The following is a 16966-nucleotide window of genomic DNA, read 5'->3' as shown; positions in this document are numbered from 1 at the left end:
TTTTTTAATTTTATATGTAACTTTTCAATTCTACATGACATGTCATGTATTTAAGATATGCTCGCGGAACTAGTTAATAAGTGTACAAATAACTCACTTAACTCACATTAATGATCTAAGTGTGTATTTCTAAATATTTGAAGAAAAAACCCATGTCTGTCCTCAAAACTAAAGCTGGTGACTCCCACTTTTGGCAGGGTCTTATGGAAGTAAGGAATGATTTCTTCAAGTTTTGTTCAAAAAAAAGTGGGTGATGGAAGGTCCATCATGTTTTGGGAAGATAGTTGGTTAGAGGGTCGACCTCTAACTAGTCAGTTCCCTGCTCTTTACAATATTACCTTGTCAAAAAACATTTCTCTAGCCATGATAAAGGAACATGGTTGGGGTGTGATCAAATTCAGAAGGACCCTTTTTGGTGAAAAATTGAGAGATTGGGATAAGATCAAACAGGGTTTTGATAACTTACATTTCATCCCTAACTGCAGAGATAGACTTTGTTGGAATCTGACTAAACAGGGGACTTTCAATGTTAAATCTTTTTACAATGCACTTTGTGTCCAACAAACAAATGTACCCTTCAAGAAAGTTTGGAAGTTCAAAATCCCCTTGAAAATCAAAATTTTCATTTGGCTTATCTTAAAAGGAAGGACTCTTACTAAGGATAATCTTTTTAAAAGAGGTTGGAGGAAAGGAGACACAAATTGTCAGTTTTGTGATCAACAAGAGACCATCCAACATCTTTTTTTCGATTGTCCTATGGCTAGGTTGATTTGGAACATTATCTCCTGTGCTTTTGATTTGAAACCTGTGACAGATAGCAATCATCTGTTTGGCTCTTGGCTTGCTGCCTTTGGGAAAAAATTGAAACTTCTAGTAATCACTGGGGTAGCCGTTGTACTCTGGGCAATCTGGAAAACCAGAAATAAAGCCTGCTTTGAGAAAAAAAAAACTCCCCAAGGATCCAATTGATGTTGTTTTTCTGGTCTGCCACTGGGTGGAAACCTAGGCTGTATTGCAGAAACAGGAGGTCGATCAAAGAAGGCTGCTCTTAGGGGCCCAGCTCATAAGACAAGTGGCAAGTGACGTCTTCAATTCCAAGTTTGGATGGTGAGCTGATGTCAGAAGAATAGGATTCTGAAAAAAGGAAATCTGATACTGAAGTTGTTGCTGCTATGTGTGCGCTGATTTTGGGTTGTAGGACTGAATGTTAGTTTTCGATAGGCCTTTGCGTATCCTCACTTTCAGTTCTCTGTAGCTGGGGTTTACCATTGTCAGCTGTCATGTTACAAAACCAACCTTGTAAGGGTTTTTATGTCCTTTTTTTTTCCTGAACTTTGTAGCTTTGATCATTTCTAGTAATGGAAATGAGGGCTTCGTGCCCTTGGTCAAAAAAAAAGTGTGTATTTCTAAAGTAAAGTGATCTATATAACACAACTAAAACAAGTTGAATGATCGTATCTACATTTTACTCTACACGTAATAGGAACTTGTTTTGTTAAGTTGTCCTCACTCCTTGACAAACCAAACATCGCTAGAACTTACCTGCTGCAATAATTATTTATCGGAAAGGCTAAAACAACTATCGGCACATTCTATTTTAGAAATATGTCGATTTCTGATCCATTAGATTAACTTTGAGATTCGTACTATTAGGTTGACAAAAATAAAATTACACCAAGCTCATGCAGAGTATCGAACCTGGGACCTCCACTTGCTCGCACAGTGGCTCCAACAACCGAGCAAGCAAAACTTTAGTTGAATTGCAATTACACACTATTTATGCTTAAATATTAGATACAAGTTATACTATAATTACATCTTACATATTTTTTTAACAAAAACTATTGGTATATTGGTATAGTTTAAGATACATCCATTATTTATTTGATAACCGATCATCCGAAGGCGAATTAAAAAGGCAGCCATATAAAATTAGTATTCAAATACAAATCCTAATTGAATCTTTTCATAAATACAAACGTGAAAAAAAAACTGCAGCAGGGGCAGCCAGGCATCTTCATCTGGACCTACTCCTCCACAATTTCCATGTCTGATAGATCAACCGACGCGAACTCACCATCCGGAGAGAACATTCGTGCAGCCGTGACGATCTTTTTCTGCGGGATCTGGCTGATCTTGAGACGGTCTTCCTTGGTCAGCTCCCAGTCGAATATCTCAAGATTCTGTTTCAGCCTCTCCTTGTTGTAGCTCTTGGGGATTGGGGTCACTCCTTGCTCATGAATCCATCTCAATGACACCTAAAGGGTAAAAATTTATATCAGACTAACTAAAAGACTTTTTATTATCGAAGTAGTTCCTTTGTTATCAACAACATAGGTATCCATATGTACTTGTATTTGAAGTAGTATTGTCGTGTATATGCAGGGATGAACATAGGTTTGGGCCAGGCCCTGAACCAGCCATTGTATTGGGCCAATGCATGACACATGATGAAAATGTTGGGCTTTACCTGGCCCGGGATCTGGATCCGCCCCTACATATACGAACTAACTATAGTTTATATACATATGTATTGTCCCTAGAAAAGAAATCGTTTATGAATTACTTCTTTGTAAAAAAAACTTTTAGCTTGAAGTTATTTCTTTTTGGATGGAGGAAATAGCTAGGTATAAAATAGATGATTTGATTCTACTGGTATTAGCCGATGTTATCGATGTTGTTATCGCTGTCACCAATTTCTAGGTTTTAGAGAGGGGATTGAGGGATGAGATATGGCTTGGGTCTGATTTGAACCACACCTAATTGCGTTACAAACTACTGGTCCAGGGGCAAAATCATCTCTTTTTTTTTTCCCACGGTTGACTCATAAATGATAAAATAATAACTGGGGGTGTCCCCTATCAAATTAATAGAGTGTCCTATAATATTTTAATTATCAAGTTTTCTATAAGAAATTTTGTCTATTGTTTTCTGCCCAAAAGCCCAAAACTGATGGCAACTTAGTTTGTGGAATGAACTGAGAAAGTATTCGCCACATCAGCCTAGGCTAGCTAGTCTTTGCCAATTAGCCATCGGCAAAGGAATCCCCACGTCGACAGCAATATTTATTTGGACGAAGTCCATGAAGATGGATTCTAATATCTCGGATGAACATCCATCCGTTTTTTTCATGTCAACTAAATAGTTATGAATTTTTTTTTAAAAAAAAAGTTATTACAAGTTAGATTAATATGTAATATATCACTTCATAAATATGCAAGTTTAAATTCGACTTCTATAAGTTGTAACAAAAATAACAAATTAAATTCTAACTAGTATATGTATATTCACAGTCAAATTTGTTATTTTTGTTACAACCTGTAGAAGTCGAATTTAAACTTGTATGTTTGTGAAGTGATATATTATATATTAACCTATCATATTAATTTTTTAAAAAAATTTTGGTAACCATCTAGGTGATATGCAAGTTTCCCCGAAGTTCATCCTACATGTTCCACAGGGTTGTTAATTGAACTTTCCACGTATACGTCGATATCCATTTGGACGCCCGGCATCACTACGTGCGTCATGATCATTGTTTCGTCATTTGGCAGTTGGGTGAAATTTGTGGACACTTTGATCATCGCTTATTAGTCGTCGTTTGACAATGTGGAAAGAAATTTGTGGTATAGTTTCTGTTTTTGAGAATTTTCTTTTTGAGAATATTTGTGGTATACTGGTATGGTTGAACCGTAGTACAGTAGTAAATAGTAACACACGGCATCAGAACTAACTTACCTGTGCGATGCTCTTGCCTCTGGCCCTGGCGATGTCCGCGAGCACCGGGGATTCCATCACGTCGTTGCCTTCGCCTATCCAGTTCTGCCCACCCAACGGCGAGTAGGCCGCGACGCGGATGCCCTTCGCGGCGCAGTACTCCCTCACCGTCCTCTGCTGCCACACCGGGTTCATCTCCACCTGCGACCCCGTGCAGCACAAATGTTGAGCGAAAAATATTGCCGCGATAATGATCGGATTAAGTAAGCAATAATTAACCGATCGATCGATCGACCTGGTTGACGGCAGGGGGGATGGTGGCCACGGCAAGCAGCTTGTCGAGGTGTTTGGTGGTGAAGTTGCTGACGCCGATGGCCTTGGCGAGGCCGAGGCGGTGGCACTCCTCCATCGCGCGCCACACGCCCTCGAAGTCGAACGGCACGGCGTCCTCTCTCTTCACCGGTAACATCGGTGGCCCGGGCTTGACGCTGATCGGCCAGTGGACCAGGTACAGGTCGACGTACTCCATCTGCAGGTTCCTGACACGATCTCACACGAACACGTTAATTAATCTGCGGGTAAAAAAGAAGAAGTGTTCGCGGTAAGTAACTAAGATCGATTAATTCGTCGATTAGTTATATACCGGAGGCTTTCGCGGAGGGACGGGAGCACGAGGCCCGGGTGGCACTGGGTGCACCACAGCTTGGTGGTCACGAACACCTCCTCCCGGGAGGCGACGAGGCCGCGGCGGGTCGCCTCCGCGATGGCCTCGCCGAGCGGCGCCTCCGTGCCGTACAGCGCCGCGGTGTCGAAGTGGCGGAAGCCCACCTCCAGCGCCGCCAGCGCGGCGCCCCTTTTCGTCTCCGGCGACGTCGCCGCCGAATCCGCCGTGCCCACGCCGACCGCCGGCATGGGCCTCCCGGCGCCGTGCCGCAGGGCCACCTCCGGTACCGCCGCCATGGCCGGCCGGGCTAGCTCGCGGCCGACCGATCGATCGAGGAAGGCGCGCGCGTGTGCACGGTGCCGGCCGCTATACAGGCGAAGAAACGGTTTCACGTGCATACGTCTTCGAGTGCGAGGTACTGTATGGCTGTATGCCGGTCTTGATTATATACTGCTGAGAGGAGAAGAAATCGCGTTTGTGTGCGACTATGCTGACACGGGTTGTGTGTCTGCTCTGCTGGTTGCTCCACAAAAGAAGCACCAAACGCAGACGTCAGGCGTTACCGCGGTCCGCGGATGTCAGGAGTTACGCGTGATTCGAATAAAAGTCAAGTTTGGCCTTGGTCAGTTCCAAAGCAAAAATTTTAAACCCATCACAACGAATGTTTGGAGATATTCATGAAATATTAAATGTAAAAAAAACAATTACACAATACAGTTTGCGTGTAAATTGTGAGACGAATATTTTAAGCCCAATTGTGCATAACTGAAATAATTATTCATTTGATAACCAATCATTGAAAATGAATTAAATCGCATGCCATAGAAAACTGTTGTTCCGACACAAATCCTTACTGAATGTTTCCGTAAACATAAAAAATGAAAAAGTGTACCATATTTAAGTTCTCCAGGCACAGTTGTTCAGCAGCAGCAGGAGCGGGCATCTTCAACACCTATTCCTCCACAATTTCGATGTCCGGGAGATCAACCGATGTGAACTCCCCATCTGGAGAGAACAAGCTTGCAGCCGTAACCCTCTTTCTCTGTGGGATCTGGCTGATCTTGAGCCGGTCCTCATCGGTCAGCTCCCAGTCGAAAATCTCAAGGTTTTCTTTAAGCCTCTCCTTCCTGTAGCTCTTGGCAATGGGGGTCACTCCTTGCTCATAGATCCATCTCAATGATACCTGAAGGAGGATGGAAGAAAAAGAAGCAATTCCTAAGAGTTTTTATTTTTAGAGAAGTAAGATCCTTTCATTTTTCAGCAATAGACAGTATCCCTACATTTGAAATGGTACAATGAATTACATAAACCAGCTAGGTAGTACTCCCCATTTTAGATTATAAGTTGTTTTAACCTTAGTTTGACTAAGTTTATATACAAAATATAATAATATTTAAAAATGTTACTACTTTTTTTTCTATAAATTTGATTAAACTTGAAGTAGTTTGACTTTGACCAAAATCAAAATGGCTTATAATCTGAAACGGAGGGAGTACTATATAAAGCAGATAATCATATTCTACACTCTTTGGTCATAAATATTTACAAATATTTAGGATAAATTTTGATTAAAATTTTAAACTATAACTATCATTAATTCCTTAAATAATTAGTTGAAAAAATGGCATATGTAGATTTGTCTTTAAATTGCTATCATAATATTATATAGGGAAAAGTCTGAATTACCCTTTGAACTATTGAGTGAATACGAATTATCCCACCAAACCCGAAAACCAGACATCTTTCACTTTTGACTATTAATACCGGATAACGCCACACTCCCCCCCCCCCCACATCGTTTTAGAGCAGTTTTGACCTGAGATTGCACACACGTAGCGTCAACATGGCAATCCAGCCAGCTAAATAAATAGAAAAAAGTACATGGGCCCACTTGTCATCCCCCTCGCTCAAATTATGATATGATCGTCCGGCGCACACACACGATACAAGCCTACCTGTGCGATGCTCTTGCCTCTGGCCCTGGCGATCTCCGTGAGCACCGAGGATTCCATCACATAATTGGCGCTGCCTCCCCAATTCTGCCCTCCCAGCGGCGAGTAGGCCGTCACACGAATGCCCTTAGCGTCACAGTATTCCCTCACTGTCCTCTGCTGCCAGGTCGGATTCATCTCCACCTGCAGATCCATGCACAGGCCGGGAATATATGCGGTTTATGAGTAACAAATACTAATAAGAGATCAACTAATTATCCAGCCCAAGCGAATGAAGAGCAATTAGTTAATTAACCTGGTTGACGGCAGGGAGGATGGTTGCTACTGCAAGCAGCTTGTCGATGTGCTTGGTGGTGAAGTTGCTGACGCCGATGGCCTTGGCGAGGCCGAGCCGGTGGCACTCCTCCATTGCCCGCCACACGCCACCGAAGTCGAACGGCACGACGTCCTCTTTCTTCACCGGGAACACCATTGGCCCGGGCTTGACGCTGATCGGCAAGTGGATCAGGTACAGGTCCACGTACTCCATTTGCAGGTTCCTAACATGACCTCACAAGATCATAAACATCATGTGCTCGTCGTGTTTGGATCTTCGAGCTACGACGTTCTTTTGCGTTTAGCTACCGATTTTAATTTCGGTGTTGGTTTTATAACACGAGTTACCCATAAAACAGAGAGCATATATATACCGTAGGCTTTCCCGGAGGGACGGGAGCACGAGGTCAGGGTGGCACTGGGTGCACCACAGCTTGGTGGTCACGAACGCCTCCTCCCGCGACGCCAGGAGGCCGCGCCGGGTGGCCTCCGCGATGGCCTCGCCGAGCGGCGCCTCCGTGCGGTACAGGGAGGCGGTGTCGAAGTGGCGGAAGCCCGCCTCGAGCGCCGCCAGCACGGCGTCCCTGGTCCTCTCCGGCGTGCTTGGGTACTCCGCCACGCCCATCCCCACCGCCGGCATGGGCCTCGCGTCGCCGTGCCTCAGGACCGCCTCCGGAACCACCACCGCCATGGCCCTGCCGCCTGCCCGATGGAAGAGAATGCAGCGGATGGCCGGATTATTTTGCAGACGAACGATGATTGAGTTGGTAGAGTCAGGACGAAAGTTGGTTGTGGACTCGAGTAGTGGAATGTACGATGGGCATGAAGATGCTCGAGAAAGGAGCAATTATCAACCACAGGCGTGGGCGCGTGACAGCATTTCATTTTCTGGCTCCATGCAGGGCTGGCCCTGGGCCAGTGCGGACGGTGCGATCACACTGGTCCTGCAAAAATTAGGGGACTCCAAAATATGATACCAGGCCTGATAGGCTTAGAGGAAAGACAGAAAACCGATTGGCGATCGAGCATATCGTGACTACTTAGACTTCATGAGACGCGGAGACGGCGCGTCGCTGCGACGCCGCCCGGCCGCTGCAGCCCGCAGTCACAGCAGATCGTGAGTTCATGGCTACTTGCTTGTCATGCCCATCCCATTGCCCGATTGCTTGCATCTCTAATCTCTTCGTGACTGCCATAGTCTGCAGGTTCAATTCAAAATCTTCCTCAATCATATTCCCTTGTCTATATTTTCCCTACCTAACAGTTAGATGTACTCAAACTAATTTCGATTTTTGTATCAATGATAGTTCGAGGCTGCGGGATGAGATTGATATTGACACTATCATCACTGATTTTATATCTAGAACTGTTAGAATAAATTGTTTTAAATGATCTAGAGACATTTCTTTTTTCATTTTAAACTTATTAGTGTGAAATCCGTTAATGACAATGAATTTTTAAATATTATCTTGTATTTTTATGGTGAATGGGGGCCTTCATTTCTTTGTTCCGCACCGGGCCATAAAAAGTCAGGGCCGACCCTGGCTCCATGCGACGACGACTTGCATACGCACTAGCAAAAAGCTTTGTGTCACAAGGACCACCTGGGGCCAATTACTCGCTTCGTCCCGTAAAAAACGAAAGATATATTCTAGTACAATGAATCTGGACACATATATCTAGATTCGTAGTATTAGACTGTGTCATATATATTAATAGGTTGGTTTTTTATAGGACGGAGGGAGTATGTGAATGATTCACCGATGAGTGGAAAATAAATTTGTAAAAAAACTCTGTGACGTACTGCATGACGTGCTCAACCAGTCTAGAGTACGAGCAGTCAAACATAAAAAATCTTAAATAATTAATAGATAAAAAATTATCATGATTTGAAATGTGAAACTTATAATAGTAGATTTACCATGAAAAAACTTTCATATAGTTATATTTTTAATATTTTTTTACAAATATATAGTTTTGAGATATTAATGATAAAACATACATATTGAAGACTATGTTCATGTCCAACACGACATATCCTTTATTCTTTTTTAGAACGAATGTAGTACAGGCTTCTTGGCGCGCACACTAGCGCAGAGAGAGAGAGAGAGAGTGTGTTCCAAGCTTAGAACTCAAAGGGGACAGGAATTGTACTTCGTACCTCCATCTCCATGTTTTCTGACCACAGCAAACACCGGTATACAACTTAGGACCCGTTTAGTTTCCCAAAATTTTTTTCCAAAAACATCACATCGAATCTTTGGACACATGTATAAAGCATTAAATATAGATAAAAAGAAAAACTAATTGCACAGTTATGGGAGAAATCGCGAGACGAATCTTTTAAGCCTAATTAGTCCGTGATTAGCCATAAGTACTACAGTAACCCACATGTGCTAATAACGACTTAATTAGTCTCAAAAGATTCGTCTCGCGGTTTCCAGGCGAGTTCTGAAATTAGTTTTTTTATTCGTGTCCGAAAACCCCTTCCGACATCCGGTCAAACGTTCGATGTGACACCAAAAAATTTCCTTTTCCCCAACTAAACACACCCTTAGGGCCTGTTTAGTTGGTGAAAATTTTTGGGTGTCACATCGGACGTTTGACCGGATGTTGGAAGAGGTTTTCGAACACAAATTAAAAAACTAATTTCATAACTCGCCTGGAAACCGTGAAACGAATCTTTTGAGACTAATTAATCCACCATTAGCACATGTGGGTTACTGTAGCACTTATGGCTAATCATGGACTAATTAGGCTCAAAAGATTCGTCTCGTGATTTCCATCATAACTGTCCAATTAGTTTTTTTTATCTATATTTAATGCTCCATACATGTCTACAAGGATTCGATGTGATTTTTTTGAGAAAAACTTTTTGGGAACTAAACATGCCCTAAATGTTCAGTTTACTGTGAACAGGAACGCGAAAACGACCGCTACACTTCAACAACGTCAACCTCCGACAACTCAACGCTGGAGACACCATCGGGGCAGAGGATCGACAGCACGCTGACCGTCTTGTGCTGTGGAATCTGACTTATCTTGAGCCGATCTTCATCGCTCAATTGCCAATCGAAGATATCGATGTTCTCCTTAAGCCTCTCCCTTTTCGTACTCGTGGTCACCATGCTTGCTCCTTGCTCGTAGATCCACCTAAGTGAGATCTGAAGGAAAACAGGAGTCAATTACGATGCTAAAACAGTGGGATACTAACACAAGAGTATGGCAGGCCGATAGTAGTGAATTCCTAACTATTCTGGAAATCCTACATTAGAAAAACATATTAAGCACTGAAATGTAAAATTTTATAGTGAAATTGGTCTTGGTCCAAAATCTAATGAAGTTCCAAAACATGTTATAATGCCCACTTTGATCACAAGCAGGGGCGGATCCAACGTGGGTGCAGGGGGGACTCCTGCACCCACCGAACCCATGGATATCCCCCTGAGCCCCCATTTCAATTTTTTTTTTTGCCAAGGTTGATAAAATAGGGTGTGTTAATAGCATTTTAGCATAGTTTAATACTGATATGATGTGTTTATGCCGGTGTACTCGATATGTTTAGTCCCCACAACTTTTTATTCCTGGATCTGTCCCTGATCACAAGAAGGAATCAAATACAAAAGTTGAGCATAGTACACTAGTAGAGTGTGCAAAACTTCAAAAACCTAATGAACGGTAGTACTAGCTGATATGATAGAGATGTGAGAGCCTTTAAAGATCAACAATAGAAACTAGAAAGCATTAAACCACTAAATGTGGAATGAGGACTATTTGGTGATATTTTGACAAGTTCCGCTCACATGTGCCTGTTGCTTCTTTTTTATTTTTGTCAAACTTTCTACCAATTCATGGTTGATGTAAAAGTTTGGCACATAAGGGTGACTGATGGGGCAAACCCTGGTACAGCCAACAGAGCTCCTACATTTGAATTTGAGAGAGCACACGTAATACCTGAGCCACTGACTTCCCCTTGGCTGCGGCAATCTCTTTCAGAACATCTGAATCCAGGACTGGATTGACTGTGGATGTACTATGCCGGCCTCCCAGGGGAAAGTAAGCAGTCACATGAATGCCTTTCGCTTTGCAGAACTCCATCAGTTTCTTCTGCTGCCAGACTGGATTTAACTCAACCTGAACAGTTTCCCCAGGCATCAAACACTGATTGCAACATTCATATGTATGGAACACTTCTCAAGTGCAATCTTTTACAAATGAGATTTCACTAAATCAGTTTGAGCTTCTTGGTTATTTCAATATACCAAATAATAATATACAAAGGAAGATTGCTTTCACCACTGATTGCACAGTTGATCAACACTAACCTGATTCACTGCTGGTGGAATTTTTGCGAAGGCAAGTAGTTCTTGCAATTTTTTTGTAGTGAAATTGCTAACACCAATCATTTTTGCAAGGCCAAGCTGGTGACATTCCTCCATTGCTTGCCATACGCCTCTCAAATCCATTGGCATGATATCCTCTCTTTTCATTGGGTAGTGAGGTTTAGTGGGCTTCACGCTCATTGGCCAGTGGACCAAGTACATATCAACATATTCCATTTGAAGGTTCCTGAATATGACAAGACAAGAATCATATTTAGCATCAAGTGACCAAATTCAGAAACTTAATCTGCTTTTACATTTTACCTTTTAAGGTACCAATTAGGTGATTAATGAAAGCAACATTGTTTTCCTTCATTGAACTTTCAAATGTTTTAAAATTAGTTCCCAAAGCATAAGAAATATCCTCCAGTGCGTGTGCGTCTGGCAGATAAAACTGTGAATAATGTCAGTCTTGCACCAGCGTTACAAACTTCAATTCCAAAAAAGTACCAATGTTACATATGTTCACCTATGAATAAAATGTCATTGTTAAAAAAGAATTGAACGAAACATGTATCTACACAGTTGTAGTGGTGGACTTCAACTACTGAAGAGTTGGTTCTCAATGTAATAATCAACTTTTAGATTCATTTCTTCTGCACATTTCTTACATATGTTCTTAGTTGCCGTAATAAAATGAACATCTAAAAGTGGTAAGCTGCATGCCAGTTAGCATGATGCAAGTCTCTGTTTAAAGAACCAAATATTTTACCACGATGACTACTAGAGTATGGTGTATTGACATGGTAAAAGGACAACAAGAGAAAGAAAACTGAAGAAAGAACCCAAGCCTCTTGTTTCCTTACTGCAAGCTCTCCCTGAGGGAGGGGAGCACGAGGTCCGGGTGGCACTGCGTGCACCACACCTTGGTGGTCACGAACACCTCCTCGCGGCACGCGATGACCCCGCGCCGCGCCGCCCCGGCCACGGCCTCGCCGACGACCCGCTCGGAGCCGTACACCGATGCGGTGTCGATGTGGCGGTACCCGACCTCCAGCGCGGCGAGCAGGGCGCCCCTGAAGCTCTCCTCCCCCACGGACCGGAGCGACGCCGTTCCGAGCCCCACCGCCGGCACCGCGCGCCCTCCGCCGCCGAGCGGCCCCGCCGGGAACCCCGGGGTCCTCGAGCACCGCCCGCTGCTCCCCGGCGACGCCATGGGCTCCCCTGCTGCTAATACTCTGCGTCACTGCCGCTTGATTTGCCAGTGCGGTGGATGCTACGGATAAACTGGGCCGCCGCCGCCGCATCTGGGCTAAATTTTCTCTTACATCTTGGGCTTTTATATGGGCCGGTGGCTTTGGTGAGCGAGAGAGAGCGAGAGTCGTGTGGCACCCCGCCCGTGCCGAGTCCGAGATGCCGAGAGCCGTGGCACGTCACCCGGCGAGATGTAGGAGCGGATGGCGTGGCCGCGGACGCGCGCGCACGCAGCGCTCGCTCTCCTCTCCCTCCTCCTCGCGCCCAAGAAGCGTGGCGCCCCCACCACGTCGCGCGCATGCCCCGTCTCCTCCTATAAAATACACGGGACGCCGCGCGCTCTGCCGCGTCGTCGTCCCCTCTCCTAGCTAGCGGCTATCAAACCCCCACACCACTGCTCGATCGATCGTCGCAGCCGGAGTAACTAAGGCAGAGATCAGATCAGGCGAATTAGGAGCATATGGCGCTGTCGACGGCGCAGACAGGGGAGTCGATGCACTCCTCGACGTTCGCGTCGCGGTACGTGCGCACGGCGCTGCCGAGGTTCAGGATGCCGGAGAAGTCGATCCCCAAGGACGCGGCGTACCAGATCATCAACGACGAGCTGATGCTCGACGGCAACCCGCGCCTGAACCTGGCGTCCTTCGTCACCACGTGGATGGAGCCCGAGTGCGACAAGCTCATGATGGCCGCCATCAACAAGAACTACGTCGACATGGATGAGTACCCCGTCACCACCGAGCTCCAGGTAAACAACCACCACGACAACAACAAACACCTCTGCATCTGCACAACGCATCATGTCTAACACGGATCCGATGAACAGAACCGGTGCGTGAACATGATCGCGCATCTGTTCAACGCGCCGATCGGGGACGACGAGACGGCGGTCGGGGTGGGCACGGTGGGGTCGTCGGAGGCCATCATGCTGGCGGGGCTGGCGTTCAAGAGGAAGTGGCAGAACAGGATGAAGGCCGAGGGGAAGCCCCACGACAAGCCCAACATCGTGACGGGGGCCAACGTGCAGGTGTGCTGGGAGAAGTTCGCGCGCTACTTCGAGGTGGAGCTCAAGGAGGTGAAGCTGACCCAAGGGTACTACGTGATGAACCCGGAGAAGGCCGTGGAGATGGTCGACGAGAACACCATCTGCGTCGCCGCCATCCTCGGCTCCACCCTCAACGGCGAGTTCGAGGACGTCAAGATGCTCAACGACCTCCTCACCGCCAAGAACGCCGAGACAGGGTAAGACACCTCGCCGATCTCTGCATTCACTGCACGAAAATGCCAAAATTAACTCAAGAAGTCAAGATCATTGATCGATCTGAGAATGCATGACAGGTGGAACACGCCGATCCATGTGGACGCGGCGAGCGGCGGGTTCATCGCGCCGTTCATCTACCCGGAGCTGGAGTGGGACTTCCGGCTGCCGCTGGTGAAGAGCATCAACGTCAGCGGCCACAAGTACGGGCTCGTCTACGCCGGCGTCGGGTGGGTCATCTGGCGCAACAAGGAGGACCTCCCCGATGAGCTCATCTTCCACATCAACTACCTCGGCGCCGACCAGCCAACCTTCACGCTCAACTTCTCCAAAGGTGCATGCCCGTTTTGCATACGTGATTACCTTTGGATAATTGCACATCCAGTAATCTGATTTTTCTACCCTGTTCTGATAATAGGATCGAACCAGATAATTGCGCAGTATTACCAGCTCATTCGTCTCGGATTCGAGGTAATATAACTACTCTTTTTTTGCAACTACACGGAATCATGTGTGTTGATTGCATCAGCGAGAAACCCTGGATGTTTGGATTCAAGTTCATGCATTCCGAATGGTTGCATCGTTTGTTGGGATCCTGTCGGCTGTACCTATTTGATCATGCGAAACCGAATGTTGCTGTTCGTGATGCAGGGGTACAAGGACATCATGCAGAACTGCCGGGACAACGCGACGGTGCTCCGGGAGGGGATCGAGAAGACGGGCCACTTCGACGTGGTGTCCAAGGACTCCGGCGTGCCGCTGGTGGCCTTCTCCCTCAAGGACTCGTCGCGGTACACGGTGTTCGAGGTGGCCGAGAGCCTCCGCCGCTTCGGCTGGATCGTGCCGGCGTACACCATGCCCGCCGACGCTGAGCACGTCGCCGTGATGCGCGTCGTCATCCGCGAGGACTTCAGCCGCGGCCTCGCCGAGCGCCTCATCACCGACCTCACCAAGACGGTGGCCGATATGGACGCCCACGCCGTCAAGAAGGCCGCCGCCGAGCCGGCCAAGAAGACCGTGCGGGAGATAGAGAAGGAGGTGACCACCTACTGGCGGAGTTTCGTCGCCAGGAAGAAGAGCAGCCTCGTCTGCTGATCATCGACTCCTGCACTCGCGCGTACATAAAGTGCAGGAACGAATAATTCTTGACCCGTCTTGCATTGAGTTCTTCGTTTGCTGCTGCTTCTTTTCTTTTTTTTTTTCCTTTTCACCCGCTGAATTTTGAGTTCAGTTTCAAATTCGCTTCGATAGATTTGTGTATGTCACACCGATTTGTGGCATTCTTGCAGACAAGTTACCAATATGAAATGCGTATAGGCATGTACACGCAGAGACGTGTCAGGCAGAACAGAAGTGAGATGCACCGATCTGTACCGGCCATGGCATGGAATTGGTTTGTCATGGGCTATAGTTGGTTGACAGAATAAGTTCATTTTGTGACCCTTAAAAATTATCGAAATTTAATCCATAAACCTAAACTATAAAACCGGATATCTCGACTCTCAACTCCTAAAACCAGTGCAATTTAACTCCCTAGTTTTAGAGAACGGTTTCGCTGACGTGACAACTACGTGGCATCCCAGTCATCAAATAAATTAAAAAATAAAGAGGGCCCCACCTGTCAGTGACTCTCCTCCTCTATTCTCTCTTTATTCGTTGGCAGCAGCGGCGGGAGGACGAGGGGAGCAGCGGCGGCTGGCGGCATCGGGGCGCAGCGCGGTCGGCGGCTCGCGGTAGTGGGAGGACGAGGGCAATGGTGGTAGCGGCGGCCCAAGATGTTGCTCGTCGTCCTCGCCCTCGCAATTACCGGTGCGGTCTTCGACGGCTCGCGAGTCGCTGGACCACATCTCCATCAACTGCACTGGCGGGGTCGGGGCCACATCCGGCTGCCGCTCCGTCCACTCGCGCCGTTCAGCACCGACGAGGAGGGCGAGGCTCCTCGTCCCCGCTCAGCCGCGGCTTTGCTTGGATAGTCCCGACTGGAGGCAGTCGGCGGCGGGGAGGGAGTGGGAACAGGAGCGGGACGACGGCGACGACAGAAGAGGAAGTTGGCTCGCGTCGGAATCTTGGTGGTTCGTAGGCGATGATGCCACCGCCGCCGCTGCCACCCGAGTTCGACGCGAGAAACGGCGTGCCTGCGCCGGGGCAGGCGGAGCAGGAGGCGATGGAGCTGGTGCGCGCGCTCACCGCGTGAGTTGATGGATATTTTGTAATCTTGAGCTTTTTGATTTCTGTTTTGCATGCACGTAGTGGCTGGCTAAAGTCTGGCTCGTTCTTTCCAGTTATGCATGTAATGAACTCCTAATGGAGATGAATAAATAGAGAAGAAAACAGAAAAGCTGCGGTGAGACTTAAGCAGCACACAAACGAACAGAACTCCGTTCTTCGTTTTTTCAGTTTACTATTCACAGACTGACAATCTTCAGAGTTTCAGAGATTCAGTGAGGTCGAGCGTGTGGGCTGTGAGCGAATTGCAAGTTTCCTGAGTCCTGACATGCGCCGAATCCCTCTCCGCCGGTAACCACGAGGCAGCCAAGTCGCCAACTACTACCTGGCCCGGCTCGGCGAGATGGCTTCGCCGGCGGGGCCCACGCCAATGCACAGCGTGGCCGCCTACTTCACCGAGGCGCTCGCGCTACGCATCGTGCGCATGTGGCCGCACATGTTCGACCGGAGTCGCCGAGTCCAGGCAGGAGCTGCAGGAGATCGAAGCACGGCTAGCGCGCAGCACGGGCGCCGCCATCCTCCTCCTCGGCGAGCACGAGGGCGGCGGCCTCAACTCCGGGCGGTGGGATGCGCGGTTCGCGCATGCACTACCTACGGTACTACGACGCGGCATTCGACGCGGTGGACGCGGCGGGGTTGCTGGAGACTAGACCCGCGAGGGCCAAGGTGGAGGAGATGTTCGCGCGGGAGATCCGCAACGCAGTGGCGTTCGAGGGCGCGGAGCGGTTTGAGCGCCACGAGAGCTTCGCCGGGCGGCGGCGGCGCATGGAGGACGGTGGCGGTTTGCAGTGGGGTTCGAAGGCGGAGGAGAAATGTTTATTGCCGTCGTCCTCCTTGGCTCGTCGTCCCAGACGCCAACCGTCGCCCCCGGTTTCGCTGCGCCCCGATGGGAGCTTGCCACCAGCCGTCGCCGCCGCTCCACTCGTCCTCCCACTGCCACGAGCCTCCGCGGCCGAGCCGCCGCGCTGCGCCCCGATGCCGCCAACCGCCGCTCCCCTCGTCCTCCCGCCACCGCTGCCAACAGAGAAAGAGAGAATATAGGAGGAGAGTCAGAGGTGGGCCTTACTTTATTTTTTTAATTTATTTGATGACTGGGAGGCCATGTAGGCGCTACGTAAGCGAAACCGTCCTCCAAAACCACCGAGGGAGTCATATTGCACCGGTTTTAAAAGTTAAGGGGTTGAGATATCTGGTTTTGTGGTTAGGGTTACGGATTAGATTTCGATCACTTTCGAGGGTCACAAAGTGAACTTATTCC

At 47.5% G+C, this 16966-nt stretch overlaps 2 protein-coding genes and 1 pseudogene across 3 annotated transcripts; 1 reads left to right on the top strand and 2 right to left on the bottom strand.

Moving 5' to 3' along the window:
* Positions 1-1750: 1750 nt before the first annotated feature.
* On the bottom strand, positions 1751-7473 carry LOC4335976 (non-functional NADPH-dependent codeinone reductase 2-like; annotated as a pseudogene). The gene is made up of 8 exons (XR_001544906.3): positions 7023-7473; positions 6629-6872; positions 6337-6516; positions 5334-5564; positions 4361-4545; positions 4013-4256; positions 3739-3918; positions 1751-2258 (listed from the first exon to the last, which is right to left on the bottom strand). The product of XR_001544906.3 is annotated as a non-functional NADPH-dependent codeinone reductase 2-like (transcript).
* Positions 7474-8665: 1192 nt separating this feature from the next.
* Positions 8666-12225, bottom strand: LOC4335974 (D-galacturonate reductase). The gene is made up of 4 exons (XM_015778667.3): positions 11837-12225; positions 10974-11217; positions 10603-10782; positions 8666-9812 (listed from the first exon to the last, which is right to left on the bottom strand). Exons 1-4 carry the CDS (start codon positions 12184-12186, stop codon positions 9585-9587), a joined length of 1002 nt encoding a protein of 333 aa, XP_015634153.1. The 5' UTR covers positions 12187-12225; the 3' UTR covers positions 8666-9584.
* A 232-nt stretch (positions 12226-12457) lies between these two features.
* LOC4335973 (glutamate decarboxylase) lies at positions 12458-14862 on the top strand. The gene is made up of 5 exons (XM_015778972.3): positions 12458-12972; positions 13051-13466; positions 13563-13816; positions 13901-13953; positions 14134-14862. Exons 1-5 carry the CDS (start codon positions 12685-12687, stop codon positions 14575-14577), a joined length of 1455 nt encoding a protein of 484 aa, XP_015634458.1. The 5' UTR covers positions 12458-12684; the 3' UTR covers positions 14578-14862.
* Positions 14863-16966: the final 2104 nt, after the last annotated feature.

The sequence above is a fragment of the Oryza sativa genome, chromosome 4 (assembly GCF_034140825.1).
Source record: "Oryza sativa Japonica Group chromosome 4, ASM3414082v1".
Taxonomy (NCBI): Eukaryota; Viridiplantae; Streptophyta; class Magnoliopsida; order Poales; family Poaceae; genus Oryza; species Oryza sativa.
Note: the sequence above shows the minus strand (reverse complement) of the source record. Positions and strands in the feature narration are given on the sequence as shown.